At 42.2% G+C, this 27,077-nt stretch overlaps 2 protein-coding genes across 4 annotated transcripts; both read right to left on the minus strand.

Moving 5' to 3' along the window:
• Positions 1-638: 638 nt before the first annotated feature.
• Positions 639-15,735, minus strand: LOC120045063 (amyloid-beta A4 precursor protein-binding family B member 1-like). Of its 3 annotated transcripts, none has more exons than XM_038989905.1 (14): positions 15,658-15,735; positions 14,246-15,039; positions 13,842-14,047; positions 8,567-8,629; positions 8,342-8,418; positions 8,200-8,260; positions 7,925-8,071; positions 7,706-7,833; positions 5,862-5,976; positions 5,608-5,692; positions 4,824-4,904; positions 4,234-4,349; positions 3,909-4,085; positions 639-3,020 (listed from the first exon to the last, which is right to left on the minus strand). In XM_038989905.1, exons 2-14 carry the CDS (start codon positions 15,018-15,020, stop codon positions 2,859-2,861), a joined length of 2,193 nt encoding a protein of 730 aa, XP_038845833.1. In that variant the 5' UTR covers positions 15,021-15,039; positions 15,658-15,735; the 3' UTR covers positions 639-2,858. The 3 variants fall into 3 exon arrangements, with proteins under 3 accessions (XP_038845833.1, XP_038845832.1, XP_038845834.1); XM_038989904.1 differs by having other exon boundaries at positions 4,809-4,904; XM_038989906.1 differs by having other exon boundaries at positions 4,809-4,904; positions 14,246-14,934; positions 15,658-15,732.
• A 3,532-nt stretch (positions 15,736-19,267) lies between these two features.
• Positions 19,268-24,588, minus strand: LOC120043572 (fibroblast growth factor receptor homolog 1-like). The gene is made up of 10 exons (XM_038988131.1): positions 24,584-24,588; positions 24,192-24,444; positions 23,955-24,093; positions 22,484-22,582; positions 22,211-22,371; positions 21,947-22,084; positions 21,752-21,863; positions 21,189-21,288; positions 19,493-19,592; positions 19,268-19,354 (listed from the first exon to the last, which is right to left on the minus strand). The coding sequence occupies exons 1-10, from the start codon at positions 24,586-24,588 to the stop codon at positions 19,268-19,270; spliced, it is 1,194 nt and encodes a 397-aa protein (XP_038844059.1).
• Between the last annotated feature and the right edge of the window lie 2,489 nt (positions 24,589-27,077).

Genomic DNA, 27,077 nt, shown 5'->3' on the forward strand with positions numbered 1-27,077 from the left:
TGTAGTCATATCTATAGCCACAACACACATTTGAATTCATGTAGTCATATCTATAGCCACAACACACAACATTTGAATTCATGTAGTCATATCTATAGCCACAACACACAACATTTGAATTCATGTAGTCATATCTATAGCCACAACACACAACATTTGAATTCATGTAGTCATATCTATAGCCACAACACACAACATTTGAATTCATGTAGTCATATCTATAGCCACAACACACAACATTTGAATTCATGTAGTCATATCTATAGCCACAACACACAACATTTGAATTCATGTAGTCATATCTATAGCCACAACACACAACATTTGAATTCATGTAGTCATATCTATAGCCACAACACACAACATTTGAATTCATGTAGTCATATCTATAGCCACAACATTTCTTGAAAGTATTCTTGAGGCCTCCAGAAGCAAAGCATGGTACAACATTACACAGTGTGCATTCAAAATCAAATAGAACACCAGGAAGCTCTGTTTGTATAAGGCAACCAATGTCTGACACTTATAGTAAGTAGTGGAGTACATAGTGTGTATAGTAAGGAGTAACAATTATAGGAGCAAAGGAAATTACACAGACACAAATTCAGTTAAAAACATTTTTTTTTTTTTTTAATTAATTCTGAATGTGTAAAACCAAAAAACTAAATTGTACATACACTTGTTTTAATGAGTCAATACTTAGTGACAGAGCAGCTGAAGCAAGGCATTAGCCAAATCCATTATTGTCTGGTCAAATTGCTGTCCAAAACAGATCAGAGAGAGGAAGGAGAACTGTGGTGCTATAAAGTGAAGGAGGATAACTATATAACTATCTACTGATACAGATTTGGAAACACTGCTGCACCAGTGACCACAGTGGTAAGAACCGAGGCTAAAAAAGGCATGTCTACCTCACAGATACAGTATATTATACACACTTAGAAAAATATAATTTCATAAAAAATAACTTATTTTGAACCAACTGCATTCAAAAAAAGGGGAAAATCTAGTCAATCAACTATGGGATAGAGTATTTTAAAGATATCGTGTTCATATGCAGTGAAGTGTTCGTAAGACTTACACACACTGCCAGGAAGAAACTCCAACACATACTTTAAGTCCGTCTCTTTCACAGACAAACACTGTCTATGGGTAAGCAACACTTTCTGTATTGCAATCTCTGCATAACAAAATGCCTTCTGAAGACTGAATGTGTCCGGCTTCTTAGCTCTCCTATAGTGTTGTAAGACACACTGCTCATGAACAAGACTATTTGAAAGCCCACCCGAGGGAGGTCATAAATTTCAAAAACGTAAATGTCGGTGTTAAATGAACAATGTGTGGTAATGACAGACTTGTGTAATTTGAACTGTATTGTTGGTTAAGGGCTTGTAAGTAAGCATTTCACTGTTGTAGTCGGCGCATGTGACAAATACAATTTTATTTGTCAGTGTCAGGTCTATCACAACAATACTAACGTTCCATCTGCCCTTAGACCCAATTGGTTAAGAGACAAAAGTTGGCAGATGTTAGTGTGCAGGGACACCTCGGTAGCTAACAGTAGCTCTGTCACTCTGCTTAGACGTAACAAAAAACATACACGAAACATGCATAGAGAATGGAGTAGAGGGAACAACGTATAACACGTTTGTGTAAAAACGTACACGAAAGAAAAATGTCGTTAAACAGATTCAACATTTTTTGGTTATCTGAACATAACAAAATTATGGTAAAATCAGCTTCAGGTCGATTTCCACACAATAGATCTGAAGAGGAACAGCATGAAAACACATGATTCTTCTAGCTTTGGCATCACAAAGATGATATATTCCTTGACTCCAACATACAGTACCCTCCACTTGGTATACAGCTGGAGTGCAGTAAGAGATAGCCAAAGCTTTCTTTGAGATTTGAGGTTTCATTAAAACTTGAGCCATGCTCTAAAAGTATGCCATCTCCATTTCAGATTTGAGGAGCTGAACTACACTTTTTAGTGCAATTTGCAATACACATACAAATAAAAATATAGCTATAAAATAAAGATAATGCACTTGCTGATTTACCAGCTCCATCAGATGGAAGAGGGGATGCTAAGCTATTTAGGCATTAACAAATGTACTGTACAAAGTATAGATTTTAATGACCCAAACGATTAGCATTTTATTTGCCGAATATTATATTCGTAGCTAGCAAGTCTTAGTTCTTCCACCACTGACATTCACCATGATGCATTTTATACAGACTTCTCATGCCATTTTATTTCTCAATCATTTCTTTCAAATCTACTTTGAAATGAAAACCAACATGATAGTTCCACAAGAAAATGGCATGAGTTCAACATTCACAATTCAATTGCACATCTTCCATTTCTATCTTCACAAATAATATATTTGTTCTGCAACACAAATAGCAGACACAATGTTACAGAACAGTACTGTTTTCCTAAGCATAATTAGTGTTGGTACTTTGCAAACTAGACCAAGTTTAACCAACTATTGCTGTCATTCAAACCACTGTCCATGAGTCCAGCAGTTTCCTCTTAATAACTCACAGATTAAATAAACAATGGAAGGAAAACATGGCCTACTTGTCCAACCAAGGATGACGTGAAGGAAGTGAAAAGCGTGGAGCAGCTGTGAGCAGTGCTAGGCTCACTGGTACCCCAACCACACCGGCAGCCCACACTGCCCACGGCTCTGACATCACATCTAAAAGAGATGACAGGTGTTGAGAGGGAAGCAGGTTATACCATAACACCTCAGGGTGGGGGGAGAGAGAGGGAATGGAGGAGTGAGGAGAGCCATGGTTGGCATGGTGGCCTGGGTGTGGACTCGAGTGGGTTAGTTGGTTGGCACCTCTCAGGGCGTCTGGGACCCAGACCTCTTGAAGCTGCCCAGCAGGCTCTGAACCCCCTTCTTGACACTGGAGCCCACACGACGTGCCACGGAGTCGGCCGGTGGGCCTGGCAGGCAGGAGCTGGTACTGGGGGGCCTGGCATCCAGACACTTCTGGTAGCGCAGCTGTCAAAAGTCACACAACATAAGCACCAAAGCACCTGAATAGAAAATTAAACTTGGACTCAAAATATTTGGTGCAACAAGGCTGTGTATGTTTAATATTGGAGCATAGTAAAACAGTCCAATCCCTGCAAACTCCTCCCATTTAGAAGAACCACTCACCTAATGTTTCTGAAAAAGTTGCCATATCAAATAGATGTCCATTAACATTTTTAGTTGTGCTCACTGCCGATTCATTGACACCACACGGAAGTGACAACAATAATTACGCAAGGAGGAATTACCAAGTGAATGTTGGCTCCTTGCACATCTCTCTGTCCATCTGGCTTATCAATATCCTCCGTTTCAGTGTCAATTTATTTGTCCACTTATCTGTGCTTCCATCCTTGGTACCATAGCTAGTTAGATAACTTAATTTGCCCTGTTTTAGGCATTTTTAAGCGAACTACACAACCAAGCATTAGACTAGCATGAGAAGGAAGCAAAATGACTTCATCTAAATACTCCATGCTGGACTCGTATGACATTTCTGTACATTCTCTTACAGGGATGTCTAGCAAAACATAAAATAGCAGAACCCTTCTCCCCTGTGTGCATAGAGCTGTCACGAACTCACTAACATGGGTAGCTTTACGGGGCAGCACCAGTTGATACAATGTTGAAAGTTTGCTATCGACAGTGTGAGCTCAACACAGACAGGCGGAGTAGAGAGAAGATGTGACTGAAAGACAACCTCTGTGCATAGCCAATGTACTTCATAAAGGATATTTATTTGTATAAGGATATTTTCTGCTGGACAATGTGTCCGACAAAGTTTTTATTTGTCTGCTTGTATTCATTTGTATTGGCCAAAAACCATCAATTGTTGGCTGACAGAAACGTTGCACTCACCATGCAGGCGGCCTGCACAGCCTCACTAAGGCTGGCAGCGTTGGGCTCACACCAGAACATGTGGCAGATGAAGTCCCCGGGGCCCTCGGCCATGATGAAGGCAAAGGTGTGGACGTCCTTCCCCACGCCCATGAAGGACAGGAACCGCACCCGGCACTCAGAAAGAACCTCCTCTGTCTGCAGGGAACACAACAGAACACCTTGGGTCAGACTATTCCCACAGCAATTTAAACAACCTCAGAGCTTCAAATTGGAAAGACATTAAAAATATATTTTTGAGATTGTGCGTGTACATTTGTGTGTGACTATCTGTGTGTGTGCTCACCTCAGCTGTGACTATTGTAAGTGTGGCTGAAGCCACGTTCACAGTAACTGGCGTCCACTCTTCCTTCTCTTTGGAATTGATTGCTGTGTTGAGGGCTACATTGACTAGGTCCATACCTGGATAGGACATACCACTCAGGTTAGCTGCACATCTGAGTACACTCAATACCTGAGAATTTCAGGAAAAAGGAAGGAATTACAGGAATTGTGTTAGTTCATACTTCACAGAAAACCAAGTGTTAGTTAATAGCTCAATATCCCTAACAAGAGGATAGCTCATAGCAGTCGAGACGTCACACAATAAGACATCAGTATCACAACCTGTAGAAGAAATCAGTAGAACACATGCAATACTTTGAGACATTCAATAAGTCAATGTATATTGAGTGCATTGCATTAAGTGAACCCCAACTTAGTTGAAAATCAGTATTCATTTAATTACAGTACCAACATATGGGAGGACAAGTGGAAGGTTAAATACAGGCAGTGACCGAGAAACATACACAAGTTTACCTGAAATGTAATTCAATACACACCATCACAACTCTAAGAAAGAGAAGAAAAAGCATTCCTTACCAAAGCGTTCCTTACCTACGGGTTTAGCCACCGGCACGTTACCCAGGTAACGTACCTGGAAGGACTGGACTAGCTCATTCTTTGGTGCAGGGAATTCTGTAGGGAGAGGAGAGACAGAAAACCACTGTGACATCCTGCTAAAACCATACAAAGGACCTGAAGTTGCCCATAAATACATTTGGATTTAGATTATACAGTAAGTATATAGTCATACCGGCACTGAACACAATAGACGCTGTTTTCAAACCCCACTGATAGCATTGCTAACCTTCAGCTTACAGAGTAACAAGTATATGTAAAATCCCATACGGAATGCTAACTAAATGCTAACGAGCGCAAAGCAAACATTTTATAGCATCTGACCTATACTATACAACTAACTCAAATATGCTACTCACAGTTTTCTTGCACGTACAAAACAAATATTAGGCACTTGATCTAGGAAGAGATTTTCTGCTGTTACCAAGCAAATGCTTGATTCTGGAAGAAGCTAACCACTTAGCTAGACGGCTAACTAGCTACTAAATTAGCAGAACAAATGCACAACTGCAGAGCATTTAACACATTTTAGACAGTAAACTTAATTGTTATAAGATATCTAGCTGGCAAACATTTAGTTGTGAATTCCATACTGTAATTAGATCACATGGCGCATGCTGCACAACAGTGAGTGACTCACAAGGCTCCAGTCTCTCGTTATTCTGTGCTTGTAAACAAACACCAAGTGACTAGGGACTAACTCACAAACACACCGGTATACCACCAAACCTAAGTCATACATCAAGTGGCAGTGTTTTACCCTGGAAAGGAATGTCCACCAGTTTAGAGGGGTCTATGTTGAGTCTGTTCAGAGAGGACTTGGATGATTTCCTCTGGGCCATTATCTACAGAAAAGGAATGACAGGAAAGACCCGATTCAACATGTCAAAAATATAAAGACACAAACAACCCCTGAACCACAGTCCCGAAGTTATGTGAAAAAAAGGGAGATTTCATTCAGGTTCAATGTGGAGGCCTGAGTATGGTGCAGTGCACCATAGCAGAGGGGCTTACCTTAGAGCAGATGTCATGCATGCTCGTGGCAATGTTCTTAGCAGGTGTGTCACACCTGAACACATGGCACTTCAGAACATGAGTCAGTTTGTCTCTCGCCACGTAGGCAAAGTCCCTAAAGTTAACACAAACAAGGAGGCGTCTCTTGAGAGGCCGTTATAAAGGCTGATCATGACAATTGAGGCAGATGAAATGGACAATGCTAAAATCAATACATTTTGATAATATCAGGATTTTTTCAAGAGAACTAGCAACCTAATAGCATAAGCTTTCACAAATACAACAATGAACAAATGTACTAACAATTAGGACTGAGAACACTTAGTGTTGTCACACTATTATTAATAGCTAAGCAAACATTCTCGTCTATAGAAACTGATCAGAAAGTCATGTGTGTGATTGAGAAACATTGAACATTATGGGATAGGGGTGTGGAATCAATATGCTAACTATGACAACCACAACTATGATCTATTCTACGTGACATGACGGAAGATGGTAGATACGACAATGACAATACACTACCTCTCCCTGTGTGCCCAAGTGCAGCCGGTTAGAGAGAAAACCCCAAATCAATCAATTCAACAGAAAAAGCAGGGTTCACAAAATAAGGCAACAAAAGCCAGACAAATAAAACCAAAATAAGAAACATTGTCTATAGCAAACATATTTCTAGTATTCAAATATGAAGAAAATATAAAGAAATGTATACTGAAAATATAAACGCAACATGCAACAACTTTAAAGATTGCACTGAGTTACACTTCATATGAGGAAATCAGTCAATTAAAATAAATAAATTAGGCCCTAGTCTATGGCTTTCACATGACTGGACATACAGATATGCATCTGATGGTCACAGAAACCTTTAAAAAAAAGGTAGGGGCGTGGATCAGCAAACCTGTCAATATCTGGTGTGACCACCATTTGCCTCATGCAGCACGACACATCTTCTCATAGAGTTAAATCAGGCTGTTGATTGTGGCCTGTGAAATGTTGTCCTACTCCTCTTCAATGGCTGCGCGATGTTGCTGGATATTGGCGGGAACTGGAACACACTGTTGTACACGTTGATCCAGAACATACCAAACATGCTCAATGGTGGAAGAACTGGGACATTTTCAGCTTCCAGGAATTGTGTACAGATCCTTACGACATGGGGCCGTGCATTATCATGCTGAAACATGAGATGATGGCGGCGGATGAATGGCACGACAATGGGCATCAGGATCTCATCACGGTTTCTCTGTGATCTCAAATTGCCATCGTTAAAATGCAATTGTTTTCGTGGTCCATAGCTTATGACTGCCCATAACATTGCCCCGTGGTGGTGGGGTTCTCTGTTCACAACGTTAACATCAGCAAACCACTCTCCCACACAACGCCATACACATGGTCTGCGAATGTGAGGCTGGTTGGGCGTACTGCAAAAATTGTCTAAAAACAACATTAGAGGCGGCTTATGGTAGAGAAATGAACATTAAATTCTCTGGCAACAACTCTGGTGGACATTCACTGCACGCTCCCTCAAAACTTGACATCTGTGACATTGTGTCGTGTGACAAAACTGGACAACGCCAGCACAAGGTGCACCTGTGTAACAGCCATACTGTTTAATCAGCTTGTTGATATGCCACATCTGTCAGGTATTAATTTGGCAAAGGAAAAATGCTCACTAACAGGGATGTAAACAAATTTGTGCACAAAGTTTGAGCGAAATAAGCTTTTTGTGCGTATGGAAACTGTTTAGGATCTTTATTTTCAGCTCATGAAACTTGGGACCAACACTTTACAAGTTGCGTTTTGGTTTTTGTGAAGTGTAGTTAGAGTAGCAGGGGACTGACCTGCCGTTGTCCCGGCCCACTCCCCACACTCGGATGCTGACGATAGGCTGGGTGTGCAGCAGAGTCTGGCCCAAAGGATCAATCAGGTTCAAGGTCTCATTCTCCAGAACAAGGAGCATGTCTTTTCCCTGTGTGAAAACACATTACAGAACATTCCTCTTAACATTGTTCTACCAAAAGTATCCAGGTAATATTCCCACACACAAGCCATTCTCTGACCTCTCCCCAGATCCCAGCCGTGTCGTGCAGGTTGTGTTTGTGGTAAGAGAGCTGTCTGATGCAGTTGTTGACAGCCACACTGCTCTTCCCTGGAGCCATCTCCTCCTCTGATATCTCCACCCAGCCCAGAGACCGCACAGCAAAAACCTTTTGAGAGACACGAGGAGAGGGAAAGAGTGATTAAGAGCATGTTGAGTGTTAAAAGAGAAAAAAGTATATGTGGGATGGGAGTGGAATGATTGGTTATATCTATTTGTCTGAGTGAGAGCACATACCTTAGCGTCCAGGTCATTGATGAGTGAGTTCATCTTCTCCTTTCCTTCAGACTGTGAACAGCTGGATGTGAAAGGAATCAGACAATATAAGCATATAATGATAATACACTGTACCTGAAAGGGGGGGGGGGGGGGGGCTCACCTGAGATTGATAGACGCATAACGCAATGTGGCTCCTTCAAAATCCTTCAGGGTCTGATCAGCCATTGCATCTTCCTCCTGAAGACATACCAACAGTAAGAAGTCACATTTCCACATTTGAGATAAAAAATAATACGCAGTTGATATCTAAACATTGAAAATCTCTGAATGAAGGTTTGCAAACTGCAGTGATGTTAGGTTTGTTTCAAGTACATTTGGCACTTACCTTCCAGAACTCCTCGTCATTAAACCTGTTGGGGCGGGACTGGGTGAGACTACTCCACGTCAACTGAAAATACAAAATAGAGACAAGGACCAATTAGAAGTAGGAAACTAAATCCGTTAGCACTAGCAGTGGGAGCTTAAATGGAAATACAATGACTGTGTGGCTCTAATTGACACAGGCAGGCCAAAACCTAGTGTCCACAGACATGGAAGGAAGCTAAAGTAATTCCAATACCTAAAAATAGTAAAGCACCCTTTGCTGGTCTAACAGCCGCCCAATCAGTTTGCTGCCTGTTGTTCGAAAACTGATGGAGAAAATTGTGTTTGAACAAAAAAAATATGCTATTTTTCAAAAGAACAAGCATGCAAATAGGAAAGGGCACTCAACTTGTAATGCACTGACTGAGATGACTGATGATTGGCTAAAATAAATGTATAATCAGATACTGTAGTTGGAGCGAGGGCTGTGGCGGTCATTACATTTTATCATCCGGTTATTGTCATGCAAAAGACTGCCGGTCTCACGGTAACTGACAGTTAATTAAAATAAACACGTTTAGCATCTCCAGGCCTCCAAGCTGTATTCAAGCCACAGATGTGCGCCATTGAATCTAATAAAAAAAGTTTAATAAAATCTATTTAATATACACCATCAGAATAAATCCATTATTTATTTTAGGCAGGTCTAAATAAACAACGATATGAAGAAAATGTATTTCAGAAGAGCAGAATATGAGTTGGCCTACTGTATATTACCTGGCTATGTGCCATGCCGCAGGCTTGCCCATTTAGCAGACAAGATATTCTTATAAGTCCTGTGCCATAATTTTATATTATATGACTTTATAGTAAGAAGAATCAAATTGAACTTAGCTGAAAAAAATATAAAAAATATTTTGCCCATTCCGGAGCGAAGTGGCTATGTTGAACGCAAAAGTGATCATTTCAAAACGGTCCTACATTTGAAGTCGGAAGTTTACATACACTTAGTTTGGAGTCATTAAAACTTGTTTTTCCAACCACTCCACAAATTTCTTCTTAACAAACTATAGATTTGGCAAGTCGGTTAGGACATCTACTTTGTGCATGACACAAGTCATTTTTCCAACAATTGTTTACAGATTATTTCACTGTATCACAATTCCAGTGGGTCAGACGCTTACATACACTAAGTTGACCGTGCCTTTAAACAGCTTGGAAAATTCCAGAAAATGATGTCATGGCATTAGAAGCTTCTGATAGGCTAATTGACATAATTTGAGTCAATTGGAGGTGTACCTGTGGATGTATTTCAAGGCCTACCGTCAAACTCAGTGCCTCTTTGCTTGACATCATGGGAAAATCAAAAGAAATCAGCCAAGACCTCAGAAAAACTAATTGTAGTCCTCCACAAGTCTGGTTCATCCTTGGGAGAAATTTCCAAATGCCTGAAGGTACGACATTCGTCTGTACAAACAATAGTACACAAGTATAAACACCATGGGACCACGCAGCCGTCATACCACTCAGGAAGGAGACGCGTTCTGTCTCCTAGAAATGAACGTACTTTGCTGCGAAAAGTGCAAATCAATCCCAGAACAACAGCAAAGGACCTTGTGAAGATGCTGGAGGAAACAGGTACGAAAGTATCCATATCCACAGTAAAACGAGTTCTATATCGACATAACCTGAAAGGCCGCTACGCAAGGAAGAAGCCACTGCTCCAAAATCGCCAGAAAAAAGCCAGACTACGGTTTGCAACTGCACATGGGGACAAAGATGGTACTTTTTGGAGAAATGTCCTCTGGTCTGATGAAACAAAAATAGAACCGTTTGGCCATAATGACCATCGTTATGTTTGGAGGAAAAAGGGGTAGCCTTGCAAGCCGAAGAACACCATCCCAACCATGAAGCACAGTGGTGGCAGCATCATGTTGTGGGGGTGCTTTGCTGCAGGAGGGACTGGTGCACTGCACAAAATAGATGGCATCATGAGGAGGAAAATTATGTGGATATATTGAAGCAACATCTCAAGATATCAGTCAGGAAGTTAAAGCTGGGTCTTCCAAATGGACAATGACCCCAAGCATACTTCCAAAGTTGTGGTAAAATGGCTTAAGGACAACAAAGTCAAGGTATTGGAGTGGCCATCACAAAGCCCTGACTTCAATCGTATAGAACATTTGTGGGCAGAACTGAAAAAGCGTGTGCGAGCAAGGAGGTCTACAAACCTGACTCAGTTGCACCATCTCTGTCAGGAGGAATGGGCCAAAATTCACCAAACTTATTGTGGGAAGCTTGTGGAAGGCTTCCCAAAATGTTTGACCCAAGTTAAACTATTTAAAGGCAATGCTACCAAATACTAATTGAGTGTATGTAAACTTCTGACCCACTGGGAATGTGATGAAAGAACTAAAATCTGAAATAAATCACTCTACTATTATTCTGACATTTCACATTCTTAAAATAAAGTGATGATGCTAACTGGCCTAAGACAGGGAATTTTTACTAGTTTTAAATGTCAGGAATTGTGAAAAACTGAGTTTAAATGTATTTGGCTAAGGTGTATGTAAACTTCCGACTTCAACTGTATTTGTTAGATTTAGAGTTATTTGGCAACTTTAGTTGTGAATGGTACAAACCTTAGAAATAAAAACATATGGGCTGCATGATTTGACTATAGGCTATTGATGATTTGAGAAAGTCTCAACAACAACAAAAAAAAGCTTGCGCTCTGTTCCTTGCTTCAGGCTGCACACACCGTTCTCTCCTCAACTGATCATATTTTCACCCATCAGACTATTCTCAATGTAATCTTGTCTTTACTATTAAGTCAAATCAGTTTAGATTTAGAATGGCCCATTATCAAGTGGGAAGGAACAGGGGCACCTTTCCAGGCGGTTCATTTTTTAATCATTCCGGATAGGCTCCTCCGGTTATTTCACTCCATCAACCCCTGTTTGTATGCCATCAACCCCAAACTTTGTATGCCATCAACCCCAAACTTTGTATGCCATCAACCCCAAACTTTGTATGCCATCAACCCCAAACTTTGTATGCCATCAACCCCAAACTTTGTATGCCATCAACCCCAAACTTTGTATGCCATGGGCTCTCCAACCCTGTTCCTGCAGCTACCAAGTGCTTAATTTGGGAAACCAAGTGAAATCTGTTCAGGAACATCGTTTTCACAACTAAACATATTTCTGTTGTCAGCCCCTCTCTCTGCAGCTCGAGAAAAGAATGAAGGATAGAGAGAAGATGGAAACACATGGTAGTGAGATATTCTGTAGTTAAGGTAGTGTCAGCCTATTAATTATGAAAATATATATTTTTTATCCTTATTATTAGGCTATTCAAAATCAAATTCACTCTAATTGTAGGCTAACTAAGCCAAATTAATCTTTGCCTTAGAAAGCACTGTACATTTCGTTGTGTTAAGCTTTGAAACAACATCCACAACAACCATGTTTTCCACTCAGTTTCAACCTGTTGTTGAACTTTTTTCAAATTGATCAATAACTGTGCGGTGAGTTTTAAAAGCATGATACTGTTTTGATAGTAATAGTGATAGTGTTTGATGTGATTTTCAATTGTATTTACACTGATGTCAGAGTGGTTAGAGGGACAATAGATCGCCGAGTACCAGGCCATTAGCGACCTAATGGTTGTTAGCGAGTTGGGTACTACCAACGCATGTCCAGAGTGCATAAAAGGAGATTACCGGGACTCAATGGTCACATGGAATTTTATTGCGGTCATGACTCATGACTGCCGGTGCGGTGGTAATACGGTCACCGCAAAAGCCCTATTTGGAGATGTATTGTTAGATTTCAGTGCAGCCTTTGATGTTATAATTTCTTATTGAAAAAACGAACTTGTTACGGCTTTACGTCCCCTGCCATCACATGGTTGGAGAGTTACTTATCCAATAGAATATTCTTCAATGGAAACTTCTCTAACATTAGATATATACAGTACAGTGATCCCTCGCCACTTCGCGGTTCACTTATCGCGGATTCGCTATTTCGCGGATTTTCATAATGCATTTTTTTTTTTTTTTTTGGTGCATTGTGCTCTGCATTCTGATTCGCTAAAAACTCACTCCCGCTTCTAGTATCAAAACATGCTACGAATTGTGCTATCATTTTGTCGTCTCGTGCAGTTATGTGTACGTACATAAAACAGCTTGGCAAATTTACATTAAGTTGGCCAAATTATCTTGTAATTTCGAACATCTCCTAAACCCATAATGTCGACGAAACGGCCTGGACCGACAAAAGCACCTGCGGATGGGCCCAAACGGCGGAAGATGCTACCTATCTCAGATAAAGTTAAACTTCTGGACATGCTAAGGGAAGGTAAAAGCTATGCAGCCGTTGCTCGCCATTACGGAATCAATGAATCTTCCGTTCGTTACATAAAGAACCGCGGGCTTCAGAAGAAGAGAACACTGCAGAGCGCAGTCAGGATGCAGCGGCCCAGTCTGAAGAGCAGTGAAACGGCCTACACGTGAGTCACTGTATTTGTATACATGTAATAGTTGCTAATTGTAAAAAAAAAAAAAAGTTTTCTATTTCGCGGATTTCACTTATCGCGGGTCATTTTCGGAACGTAACCCCCGCGATAAACGAGGGATTACTGTACCTCTATTTTTTCAAATGATTTGCCACTTGTCTTCCAAGAACTTAAAATGAGTATGTATGCTGATGATTGCACACACTCTGCACATCAGCACCTACAGCCAGTGAGCTCACTGAGACTCTTAGGAAGGAGTTACAGTTAGTGTCAGAACAGGTAATTAACAATAAACTGGTCTTAAATACATCTAAAAGCATTGTATTTGGTTCAAAACATTCTCTAAGACCTAAACCTCAACTGGAGATGTGCATAAAGGGTGTGGCCATTGAACAAGTTGAGAAAGCTGAACTCCTAGTAGTAACATTGGATGGTCAGTTATCATGGTCAAGTTATAATGACAAAGTTGCTGTGAAGATGACGAGAGGTATGTCTGCTATAAAAAGATAATCTGCGTTTTTGACACAAAGATCAACTGTACTATTTGTTCAGGCTCTGGTCTTGTCCCATCTTGATTACTTTCTGGTAATATAGTCAGATGCAGCAAAGAAAGACCTAGCAAAGCTTTTTATTTATTTATTTGAAATGTAATATCTTATAACTGTACTTTGTCATGTATTTGTACATTTTATGTGGACACCAGTAAGAGTAGCTGCTGCACGTGCAGTAGCTAATGTGGATCATAATAAACTAAACTCTCTCTGCCCTCTAGCTCTCACCTGTGGCTCCTCACTGGGTGTGATGACAGGGGAGGTACTGGAGGGTCTCTCTGGGGCTTCTCCCTCCTCTAGGGGAGAGGGGGGCTCCCACTGGGTGGTGCCTGTGGGGATGTGCCAGTAGTAGGTACCGGACTCGTCTCTGACCCGCATCCACCCCGCAGGCAGGTCTGTGTCAGTCTCAAACGCACTGCGATCCCAGTAAGATTCTATACAACGAGGAGGAACAAGTGAGATAAATGTAAAGAGATAACTAGGAAATAAGAGATGACAATAAATGCTCAAACCCGGAAAACAATTTGATTGTATCACAATCCCTGTTTACGGCAAAAGCAAAGCGCAAGTCTTATACACAACCCTGCACTCAAAGCCCATCCATTGTTAAGATATTTTGTTGCCCCTCTTACCTGGGTCACCATCCGGCGTGCTGTTGGCTGTGCTGCCCTGAGACAGTGACATACAGCTGGAGTCCTCATCACTGGGTGCTGCATTTCTGCCCTGAAACAGCAGGCAGGTTTCCTTGACTTCTCTACTGTCATCTCGCCGAGACTCGCTGCTACTTTGCGCCTCAGACGAGTCTGTGTCCCTCTCTCCACCACTTGGAAGAAGTAGAAGCTCTTCCTCATCTTCCTCTTTCCCATGAGGGGCTTCTGAGGTTTCGATCAGCAGAGGCTCATTCAGGTCAGAGCACAGGGACCTCAGGGTCTTAGAAGAGTGATTCTGCTCACTGACCTCCACCTGCTGGTCCACCACTAAAGAGTTCTGGTTGGGGTTTCCTTCTGGGCTCTCGTTGTGATTCAGATCTTGGTCAGAATTTCTATTCTGGTCCTGCTGCCTCTCTGCCACCTTGCGCAGTTGATTCTGATCCTCCTTGAGCCACTTGGCATTGGTCCCTGTGCTGTGCTGGCCCTGCTCGTTCTCCTGGTTCCGGACCCTCTCCTCCTCTCGCTGCTGACTGCACTCATCCTCATCGATGTCATTGCCGCCCTTGGTGCCATTCAGCAGATCCAGAGGAGTGGATGTGGCATAATTGTGGCGCTTCTTGGTGGAGGTGGTGCCTTTGGCCTTCTTGCTCAGGTCAGAATCAAGCAGAGCACTATGTGGGGAGCGGAGGTCAAGGGTCAGTGAGGACGGCAGACATGTGTTCTCATTGGCCAGATCGGAGGTCTTCTCCAAAGACATAGCAGAGAGCTGAGAGCCACTTTTTGGTATGTGGGGAAACATGAACAGGAAATCACACAGAGGTAGGCCTACAGGTGTTTGTTTACCACAACATACACAAATGTATGGAGACTGAGTCCATTTATCAGTGTTTAAATGGTCTGCATTAGATAGATCTCATCTGATTACAAAAATATAGCAGGCATATGGTTGCCAACCGCTAGCTAGCTACTGGCAACGATTGTTATGCAGAGATTTCAGCTCCTCCCACCAGGAATCCAAGGCTACAGGCAACACAAACTGTATGCTAGTTAGGTAAGGGCCCACTGCATATTAGCTAGATGCTACTATGCAATAAAAATGAGGGACAGAGGACAGCACATCTAGCAAGCTCTACAGAAGAAAATACAGTTTCTTGGAATGTAGCCAGCTAACGTTAGTTTTCTAGGCTATCACTATTTATATCTAATCACACGTCTATCTATCTAGCTTTATAACTAACATTAGATTGTGTCATAGCTTATATGCCGTCAAAATGAATCGAGTTGGCAAGCTAGCTAGCTAATGTTTACTAGCTAGCTAGTTAACTCGTAACACCATTATTATCCCATTATAAACACACCCGTGTGTAAATAACTTAAATGACCTGGTAACTTACCCTGAATTGTATTTTCCTCTCTTTAGTTTTCCTCCCACCTTTATATCAGTGGTAAATATATCTTCTTCGTGTGGCTTTCCGGCAGACTCGAAGCTTTGTTGCGTATTGCTGCCTTTCGCAGGTCGGAGTGCGGATTGCACATTTTGCCAAAAAAAAAGGGACATGGGAAAAACTGAAATTGCACCCCATCCCACTTTGGTCCTTAAACCAGTGGTATTCATGACCGGAAGTGTCATTCTAAAGCATATGTCTGAATTTGATTAGAGCTTTGATCAGCTTGTAAAATCAAGTCTGATACTACTTGAGCCTGATGAGCCATACAATAAATATATTTATTTTATAATCCCTACATTAAAGGCATTTTATGAGCCCAAGCCCAAAAAGCCCAAAGGATTGTGCCATTATCTATTATTTATTTTTACCAATACATAGCCTATGATAGGCTACCGCACATTACACAAGACAGAAAAACATAAATGCCCATAGATGTAGCTATGCTCTCTTAGGTAAGTAAATGAAACAATCTCCAGTAAACAAATCTCTTTGAGTGTGGATTGAATAGAGTACCACAGTATGAGTCATAATACCCATAAAACCGAAGTTTCCAATCGTTTTTCCACCATTAATTTTTCCCCAAATGGGATTTTTAGAAACACTTAAAATAAGGGCTGTGTTTCTTGTAGGTTTACCCTGGCATGACGTTTTGATAACCTTGTAAATCTCTCTACGATAAGGTGACTTTTATCAATATATTCGTCTATTTTTACTCCCCCAAAATGAAATGCTATTTAGCTGCTAATGTGGCTATCATAAAGAACTACAAATGCCATGATGATCTGGACGAGACTACGAGACTCCTGAATCGAGGCAAAGGTCAGAATCTCTCGATTAACTATCTGTTAGCTAAATTTAATAATGATGCTGGTGCAGGACATACTGCCTACACAGTTACAATTAGGCTGTAGGCTGACGCATGTATACATTTCAAAATATTTCCCCTAACGTTGTGCGTATTAGCATACCTGTTCTTTCTCTATTGTTGCTTCATTATTTCCTTGCGTTAAACAGTTAAATGTTTCGTTTTCCTGATCTTCATTGTAATGACATACTTGAATAATATAGAACTAGAATAAGATGCAGATTACTTCCCTTTCTCTTAATTAAGATTGAATGGTTACGGGTCTGAACAAATAACTGCTATAGCCTCCCGCCATCCCGAGTTCACTCTTCTTTCAAACTCCCCAGCTGTGAGTTCTATTGGCTGCTGTATTTATCATTCAGCTATCACGTTTCAGGTAAGACCCAAATGCAGACTGTGTTGAAGTAACGATGTTTATTATAGCAACAGGGGCAGGCAAACGACAGGTCAAGGCAGGCAGGGGTCGATAATCCAGAGTATTGGGGCAAAGGTACAGGATGGCAGGCAGGCTCAGGTCAGGCAGAGGTCGGTAATCCAGAGTAGGGGCAAAGGTGCAGGCAAGGTCAGGGGCAGGTGGGCTCAGAATCAGGACAGGCAAGGGTCAAAACCAGGAGGGTGAGGAAAAAGAGAGACTGGTGAAAAGCAGGAGCTGAGACAAAACTCTGGTTGACTTCACAAACAAAACGAACTGGCAACAGACAAACAGAGAACACAGGAATAAATACACAGGGGATAATGGAGAAGATGGGTGACACCTGGAGGGGGGTGGAGACAATCACAAGGACAGGTGAAACAGATCAGGGTGTGACATTCAGCAAACAAGAGCTTGCATCTTTCTTCCAACAGTATTAGTATAAGACATGCTAAAAATAAATTCTTCCAGCAAGCTATTGTAGTCTAGCTTTTCATGGGACTCCAAGAGCTAAGAAACTATTTTTAAGGAGAGAGGCCAGCAGAGCACATGGCGTGTATTGTGCAAGAGACAGAGGCTATAAGTTAGAAGCTTATTTATAGCCCATCATTCATTAGCTAAATATAAGGCTAATAACTGAATTTGATTTATTATCTGAAATTATACGCTGAAAGAGGTAGGCTAGGATATATACTTTTTGAACAGGATTATCTATTTTGGATGCAATTTGAATGGAATTGGAGAGAGAAAGACAATGACATAGTGCCCCGTGGACACGGATTTAAAGCAACAATATTCAACTGATATGAAAAAAACTATACAGCTCAAATAAATAAAACATCATGTTTACAATAAAAAAAATAGGTTGACCCCCGAAAGCCAGATGGAGATGTGTAAATTAGACACGCATTTAGTCCATATATTACTAGCATATGCTGCAGCAAATGTAGGGACCACAATGGAAATTAGTCCCTGACTTTATTGTGCAATCCCAGTCACTTTTACAATTATTTGTTTATACTGTATATGTATTTTTTTTACTGACAACTAAATCAATCCAAACTGTCCAGCTGCAATTTGATAAACAGAAAGAGACCAAAAAGTTTAATGACATTCAGAGATTGTCAAGCCAAAACTTTGATACTTGGTAAGCCTAAGGTAGGGAGGGATGTGTTTTCTGTTTGTCGAGACGGTATATTTATTGTTGTGTTGAAAATGAAAACCGTGATATTGAAGACCCGAAGTCGGTATGTTTTGTTTATTGGTTGTGTGGTGCATTGGCACATAAACCTGTTGGTGGAAAATTTGTTGCATATATTTTATATTATAAAAAATATGGCATCAAAATGTTGAAAATCTGATTCCCCCTAGCTGATCATTGTCTGCAACCGGCTTTGATCTTGAAGTAACGAAACAGGCAGGGAGAGTGAGCTCTTCTGTGGTTGTCAGCGAATCCTCAACCTTCTGGCCCGTAGCCCTGCATGACACCAACTGTGCCACAAAAACATGCAGAAGTGGCAAAGTTGATATCCACGTTTATAAACACAAGGTCGCTACAGTTATTGTTATTTTAGTTAATTCTATGAGGGGGGGTGTTCCATTTACTTTACAGTACAAGGGGGGGGTCATGCATTTATGACACCTGGAGTTGAACCAGGTGAAAGCTATGATCTGATATTGATTTCACTTGTTAAATCCACTTCAATCAGTGTAGATGAATGGGAGGAGACAGGTTAAAGAAGGATTTTTAAGCCTTGACAAGTGAGACATGGATTGTGTATGTGTGCTATTCTGAGGGTGAATGGACAAGACAAAAGATTTAAGTGCCTTTATACAGGGTATTGTAGTAGGTGCCGGGCGCACCGGTTTGAGTGTCTCAAGAACTGCAACACTGCTGGGTTTTTCACTCTCAACAGTTTCCTGTGTGTATCAAAAATGGTCCACCACCCAAAGGACATCCAGCCAACTTGACACAACTGTGGGAAGCATTGAGGTGAACATGGGCCAGCATCCATGTGGAATGCTTTTGACACCTTGTAGTCCATGCCCCGACGAATTGAGGCTGTTCTGAGAGCAAAAGGGGGTGCAACTCAATATTAAGTAGCTGTTCCTAATGTTTTGTACACTCAGTGTAAGGTCATTGTAGTAGACCTACTTCCCTAAGTAAAAGCAGATTTTGCAAACATGCACATCCAAACATGTTATGCATGAAGTAACTTGTTGCACATATCAAAGATGATCTATATACTGAGGCTTCACCTCTTCCTCTCTGCACATATTCAGTCGTCATGAAGGAGAGTAAGGCAGATTTGATCTTGGTCACCATATCCAACATTGGCTAGTCCGTTGTTCACTTTGATGTAATCCTGCAAACAATATACAAACACAAATAACTGCATGGAAAGGTAACATTTTGCATGCCTAGATTGCCTCTTAAATACGTTTTTACCACAGAGAACGATAGGAGATGCAACGGGAACGGTAACTGAAAACGCCACACTCACTGCATCATCCTCCAGGATGTTCTCCAGGACACTGACTATGTCGTTGAAGGAGGGCCTTTGGGTGTAGGGCTCCAGCCAGCAGTCCCTCATCATCTGCAGTCTAGAAGGAAAGGGGATCCATATAAACTCAGCAAAAAAAGAAATGTCCTCTCACTGTCAACTGTGTTTATTTTCAGCAAACTTAACATGTGTAAATATTTGTATGAACATAACAAGATTCAACAACTGAGACATAAACTGAACAAGTTCCACAGACATGTGACTAACAGAAATGGGATAATGTGTCCCTGAACAAAGGGGGGGTCAAAATCAAAAGTAACAGTCAGTATCTGGTGTGGCCACCAGCTGCATTAAGTGCTACAGTGCATCTCCTTCTCATGGACTGCACCAGATTTGCCAGTTCTTGCTGTGAGATGTTACCCCACTCTTCCACCAAGGCACCTGCAAGTTCCCGGACATTTCTGGGGGGAATGGCCCTAGCCCTCACCCTCCGATCCAACAGGTCCCAGACATGCTCAATGGAATTGAGATCCGGGCTCTTCGCTGGCCATGGCAGAATACTGTCATTCCTGTCTTGCAGGAAATCACGCACAGAACGAGCAGTATGGCTGGTGGCATTGTCATGCTAGACAATGCATGTCAGGATGAGCCTGCAGGAAGGGTACCACATGAGGGAGGAGGATGTGTTCCCTGTAACGCACAGTGTTGAGATTGCCTGCAATGATAACAAGTTCAGTCCGATGATGCTGTGACACACCGCCCCAGACCATGACGGACCCTCCGCCTCCAAATCGATCCCGCTCCAGAGTACAGGCCTCGGTGTAACGCTCATTCCTTTGACAATAAACGCAAATCCGACCACCCCTGGTGAGACAAAACTGCGACTCGTCAGTGAAGAGCACTTTTTGCCAGTCCTGTCTAGTCCAGCGATGGTGGGTTTGTGCCCATAGGTAACGTTGTTGCTGGTGATGTCTGGTGAGGACCTGCCTTACAACAGGCCTACAAGCCCTCTGTCCAGCCTCTCTCAGCCTATTGTGGACAGTCTGAGCACTGATGGAGGGATTGTGCGGTCCTGGTGTAACTCAGGCAGTTGTTGTTGCCATCCTGTACCTGTCCCGCAGGTGTGATGTTCGGATGTACCGATCCTGTGCAGGTGCTGTTACACGTGGTCTGCCACTGCGAGGACAATCAGCTGTCCGTCCTGTCTCCCTGTAGCGCTGTCTTAGGTGTCTCACAGTACTGGCCACATCTGCAGTCCTCATGCCTCCTTGCAGCATGCATAAGGCACGTTCACGCAGTTGAGCAGGGACCCTGGGCATCTTTCTTTTGGTGTTTTTCAGAGTCAGTAGAAAGGCCTCTTTAGTGTCCTAAGTTTTCATAACTGTGACCTTAATTGCCTACCGTCTGTAAGCTGTTAGTGTCTTAACGACCGTTCCACATGTGCATGTTCATTAATTGTTTATGGTTCATTGAACAAGCATGGGAAATAGTGTTTAAACCCTTTACAATGAAGATCTGAGAAGTTATTTGGATTTTTATGAATTACCTTTGAAAGACAGGGTCCTAAAAAAGGGATGTTTCTTCTTTTGCTGAGTTTACTAGCGCACCAGTATCATGCAAATACACATGAGCAGTCAGATATGCCTGGAAATATTCCATGTAAAAAAAGTATCTGAAGGGGGGGATCATTACTCACATCTCTGGCCTACATGTCTCTGGTTCTGAATTCCTGTGTCCAGAGCAGATGTAGCGCACCACCAACTCTGAAGTCTCCAGGTTGGGATATGGTAAGGTCCCTAAGATTAAGACGAATCATTACAGCACTGTTAAAAAATACATGGCAAATAGAAATGCAGTATGGATGGTGTTAAGAGCTAGATGGGAGGGGTTGAATGGAGCTGAAGGGTGGGACTAATAACAACAAGATAACAAATGTAAAATATACTGTGTCTGTGAAATTGATATATTTTCAAAACTTTTGTGAAACAGCAAAGTTAAAAATCTACAATGTAGAGAATAGTAAAAATAAAGAAAAACCCTTGAATGAGTAGGTGTGTCCAAACTTTTGACTGGTGCTGTATACATTTACAAAAAAATATATATTGGGGATTGGAAATGATGCAGACAATTACATTGATGGAAGCTACAATCTATCTTTAATATTAAATCTGATCTACCCCCTAAAAAATAAAAAATAATTATTAATACGTTAGTGAATACATTTTTATCAGTTAATCTCAGGTGCTCTTTCCATTTTACCAAATGTTTGCATCTCCCACAGCACAATGCCAAATGCCCAGACATCCCCTTTGAAGCTGTAGTAGTTGTTTCTGAAGTACTCTGGGGGATACCAACGCAGGGGCACATTTTGCTGCGAACAGAACCAAAAAGAACAGCCAAGTTAAATTATGCTCTGGTCACAACTTTCGGTGACTCCAAGACAGTCCTCCTCACCATGTGGTCTCCTTTGTGGCTGCTGCGACGGCTCCTCATAAGAGTCAGGTCTTGGGCCAGTCCAAACTCTGCCAGCTTCACCTCTCTGGGGAAATGGTTAACCATGATGTTCCTCAGGGCTATGTCACAGTGCACCACCTGTAGTATGAACAATTGTGCAACAGAGATGATGGGGACTGTAGTCAAATATGTATGTGTGGTGACCACAGACAAAAGCTACATATATTACATTGTTGATGGATTTTTGGAAGGATTCTAATGTACCATTTTAGAGCGCAGGTGTCTCATTGCATGGGCAATGTGATATGCTGCTGTGGTGAAGTGCTTTTGCAGTTCACTGTCCCTGCTCAGTTGATGTTGATTCACTTGCAGGAAACTGCGCAGGGTCCCACTGCTCACCGACTCCAGGATCAGCATGTAAGGAGCTGGAGTAAAGGAAAATTAAACACACACAACACCACCTTACTGTATAACTTTTTTCCATGGTCCAAATTTCAGAAACAATGAATGCTTAATAAACGAGTATGTGACTCTTACCCTGTGTGATGTTCCAGTCTAGCAGCTGCAGCACATTCTTGTGGGTACCCAGCTTCCTCATGATGTTCACCTCTCTGGCTACCCTCCTGTGGGTAACCCCTAGAGAGGACAAACCACGCTTATCAACTGTTTTGGTAGGTATAAGCTCCTGGGTGCATTTCAAACAGTAAACCTCTGATGGTGAGGGCTGTGATTGGTACATGTATTATTGTGCATTGTCTTTTTGGTATTGACTAACAACGTTAAATAAACTCAGCAAAAAAAGAAATGTCCTCTCACTGTCAACTGCGTTTATTTTCAGCAAACTTAACATGTGTAAATATTTGTATGAACATAACAATATTCAACAACTGAGACATAAACTGAACAAGTTCCAAAGACAAGTGACTAACAGAAATGGAATAATGTGTCCATGAACAAAGGGGGGGGGGGTTCAAAATAAAAAATAACAGTCAGTATCTGGTGTGGCCACCAGCTGCATTAGGTACTGCAGCGCATCTTCTCCTCATGGACTGCAACAGATTTGCCAGTTCTTGCTGTGAGATGTTACCCTACTCTTACAACAAGACATTCCTATCTAGCAGGAAATCACGCACAGAACAAGCAGTATGGCTGGTGGCATTGTCATGCTGGAGGGTCATGACAAGATGAGCCTGCAGGAAGGGTACCACATTAGGGAGGAGGATGTCTTCCCTATAACGCACAGCGTTGAGATTGCCTGCAATGACAGCAAGCTCAGTCCGATGATGCTGTGACACAGCGTCCAAGACCATGACGGACCCTCCACCTCCAAATCGATCCCGCTCCAGAGTACAGGCCTCGGTGTAACGCTCATTCCTTCGACGATAAACGCGAATCCGACAATCACCCCTGGTGAGACAAAACTGTGACTCGTCGGTGAAGAGCACTTTTTGCCAGTCCTGTCTGGTCCAGTGACGGTGGGTTTGTGCCCATAGGCAACGTTGTTGCCGGTGATGTCTGGTGAGGTGTTGTTACACGTGGTCTGCCACTGCGAGGACAATCAGCTGTCCGTCCTGTCTCCCTGTAGCGCTGTCTTAGGCGTCTCACAGTATGGACATTGCAATTTATTGCCCTGGCCACATGCGCAGTCCTCATGCCTCCTTGCAGCATGCCTAAGGCACCTTGACACAGGTGAGCAGGGACCCTGGGCATCTTTCTTTTGGTGTTTTTCAGAGTCAGTAGAAAGGCCTCTTTAGTGTCCTAAGTTTTCATAACTGTGCCCTTAATTGACTACTGTCTCCAAGCTGTTAGTGTCTTAATGACCGTTCCACAGGTGCATGTTCATTAATTGTTTATGATTCATTGAACAAGCATGGGAAATGCTGTTTAAACCCTTTACAATGAAGATCTGTTTGGATTTTTATGAATTATCTTTGAAAGACAGGGTCCTGAAAAAGGGACGTTTCTTTTTTGCTGAGTTTAGTAGTAAGCTTGGTGAATTTGTCCTTACCCTCTTTGGTCATCTTGCAGGTGACAATGGAGTGGCCCTTGCAGGTGCCACGCATCATCTTAGCCTTGTAGTACACCCCTTCCCTCCCTGCTTTGATGAGTTGCTGTATGCCCAGCCCTGATGTGTTGAATGAGGAACCCTGGGAAATGAAGTCCCCGCTGTTACAACATTCTACAGCTAGATTTAAATATGAGAATGTTTTTTTACCCTGTAGCTTTTTCTTCAAACTGAATTTACCGTTTGCTGTGGTCTCCAGAGAGACCTAGAAGCTGACTTGGTTGTCTGCCTGAGCAGGGGAGTGGGCGAGCTGGTGTTCTGATACTCCTGTCCCAGAGTGACAGAGACAAGCTCTAGTGGGCTTCTAGTCTCACGCACTAGACACTTCCTCAAGGTTAGGGGACTTATAGCTGGGGGGTTGGATGGAGGAGCTCTGCCCAATAGACCCTCAACACCCTGCAGCTCTCGAATGGTGTGAATCAAAGTGCGATACCTGGAAAGGGTATGAAGAAAGTTAGTGTTATACTGTATATTACTGCATCCAGTATGGAATTAACACATCCACTGCTGATACTGTATTAAGGAAAGGTACACGTTTGATATGTTAACAAGTAGTTGAGCTATAAACTTACTTCATTGTCCACAGAATGGCCAGTAAAAGGACAATGGTAACAGTAAACCCAGAAATACTGATTAAAATGTAGAACATCCCATTCAATTTGACACCATCTGAGAAAAGACATGTTCACCGTTACATCAAAGCATGAGAAACCGTCATCAGTAAACTTCTCACATGACATATGATTACATGACTCACCTACTACAGGATCTGTTGAGAATGTATTATCAAGATCATTTATTATATTTGAAGGTCTTGTTACGTTGCTGATGAGGGAGGTTTTTGTGTGATTGTTGCTTGCATTCACATATGACATTGTTCTGTTGAGTGCGCACATTGCCTTCATCTGAGGAATCAAGAGCAAAAATATGAAATGATGAGCAAGGAGTTGTTCTAAAGTCCCCATCCACATCGATGGGACCACAGTGGAGAAGGTGGAAAGCTTCAAGTTCATCAGCGTACACATCACTGACAATCTGAAATGGTCTACCCACACAAACAGTGTGTACCTCAGGAGGCTGAAGAAATTTGGCTTGGCCCCTAAGAACCTCAAACTTTTACAGATGCACAATTGAGAGCATCCTGTCGGGCTGTATCACCGCCTGATACGGCACCAGCAACCGCAGGGCTCTCCAGAGGGTGGTGCAGTCTGCCCAACGCATCACCGGGGACACACTGCCTGCCCTCCAGGACACCTACAGCACACAATGTCACAGGAAGGCCAAAAAGATCATCAAGGACATCAACCACCTAAGCCACGGCCTGTTCACCCCGCTATCATCCAGAAAGCGAGGTCAGTACAGGTGCATCAAAGCTGGGTCCAAAAGACTGAAAAACAGCTTCTGTCTCAAGGCCATCAGACTGTTAAATAGCCATCACTAGCCAGCTACCACCCGGTTACTCAACCCTGCACCTTAGAGGCTGCTGCCCTATATACATTGTCATGACGTGGCCATTTCTGGGTATAGATCGGGGCTTCCCCCTCTCTGTCTCTCCTACACCCAGGTTCTGTAATCTCAGGTCGTAAATTCCTGGCGGAGACTCTATTCCCCTTTTCATGTAGAGAGACCACAGAGTGAACAAAGGATTTCACATGGCCAAACCCCTAAATCCCCAAAATGGGAAAATGAAACACAATGTCCACTTGTGAGAAGGTGGGAATGGTCCGTGGACACTTAAGGGACGGGTATGACGAGCGTGTTTCATTTGGTGACCTCAGAGAAGACAGGAAACATAGATAACTACAGTTGAAGTCGGAAGTTTACATACACCTTAGCCAAATACATTTAAACTCAGTTTTTCACAATTCCTGACATTTAATCCGAGTAAAAATTCCCTGTTTTAGGTCAGTTAGGATCATCACATTATTTTAAGAATGTGAAATGTCAGAAAAATAGTAGAGAGAAAGATTTATTTCAGCTTTTAGTTCTTTCATTACATTCCCAGTGGGTCAGAAGTTTACATACACTCAATTAGTATTTGGTAGCATTGCCTTTAAATTGTTTCACTTGGGTCAAACATTTCGGGTAGCCTTCCACGAGCTTCCCACAATAAGTTGGGTGAATTTTGGCCCATTCCTCCTGACAGATCGGATGTAACTGAGTCAGGTTTGTAGGCCTCCTTGCTCGCACACGCTTTTTCAGTTCTGCCCACAAATGTTCTATAAGATTGAAGTCAGGGCTTTGTGATGGCCACTCCAATACCTTGACTTTGTTGTCCTTAAGCCATTTTGCAACAACTTTGGAAGTATGCTTGGGGTCATTGTCCATTTGGAAGACCCATTTGCGACCAAGCTTTAACTTCCTGACTGATGTCTTGAGATGTTGCTTCAATAAATCCACATAATTTTCCTCCTCATGATGCCATCTATTTTGTGAAGCGCACCAGTCCCTCCTGCAGCAAAGCACCCCCACAACATGATGCTGCCTCCCCCGTGCTTCACGGTTGGGATGGTGTTCTTCGGCTTGCAAGCCTCCCCCTTTTCCTCCAAACATAACGATGGTCATTATGGCCAAACAGTTCTATTTTTGTTTCATCAGACCAGAGGACATTTCTCAAAAAATTACGGTCTTTGTCCCCATGTGCAGTTGCAAACCATAGTCTGGCTTTTTTTATGGCGGTTTTGGAGCAGTGGCTTCTCCTTAATGAGCGGCCTTTCAGGTTATGTCAATATAGGACTCGTTTTACTGTGGATATGGATACTTTTGTACCTGTTTCCTCCAGCATCTTCACAGGGTCCTTTGCTGTTGTTCTGAGATTGATTTGCACTTTTCGCAGCAAAGTAATTTCATCTCTAGGAGACAGATCTCGTCTCCTTCCTGGGCGGTATGATGGCTGAGTGGTCCCATGGTGTTTATACTTGCGTACTATTGTTTGTACAGATGAACGTGGTACTGTCAGGCGTTTGGAAATTGCTCTCAAGGATGAACCAGACTTGTGGAGGTCTACAATTTTTTTCTGAGGTTTTGGCTGATTTCTTTTGATTTTCCCATGATGTCAAGCAAAGA

The sequence above is a fragment of the Salvelinus namaycush genome, chromosome 3 (assembly GCF_016432855.1).
Source record: "Salvelinus namaycush isolate Seneca chromosome 3, SaNama_1.0, whole genome shotgun sequence".
In the NCBI taxonomy this organism is placed as follows: Eukaryota; Metazoa; Chordata; class Actinopteri; order Salmoniformes; family Salmonidae; genus Salvelinus; species Salvelinus namaycush.

Excerpts from the sequence above, each read along its gene's own strand:
- LOC120045063 (XM_038989904.1), bottom strand. The coding sequence starts at position 15,020 with ATGTCTTTGGAGAAGACCTCCGATCTGGCCAATGAGAACACATGTCTG. Across the intron at positions 4,905-5,607 it reads GGTGGACATTCCTTTCCAGG|AATTCCCTGCACCAAAGAAT; the intron begins GTAAAACACTGC and ends CTCTCCCTACAG. Across the intron at positions 3,021-3,908 it reads CTGTGCAGGCCGCCTGCATG|CTGCGCTACCAGAAGTGTCT; the intron begins GTGAGTGCAACG and ends GACTTTTGACAG.
- LOC120043572 (XM_038988131.1), bottom strand. Across the intron at positions 22,085-22,210 it reads GACACCTGCGCTCTAAAATG|GTGGTGCACTGTGACATAGC; the intron begins GTACATTAGAAT and ends TTCATACTACAG. Across the intron at positions 21,864-21,946 it reads GCCACAAAGGAGACCACATG|CAAAATGTGCCCCTGCGTTG; the intron begins GTGAGGAGGACT and ends TTCTGTTCGCAG.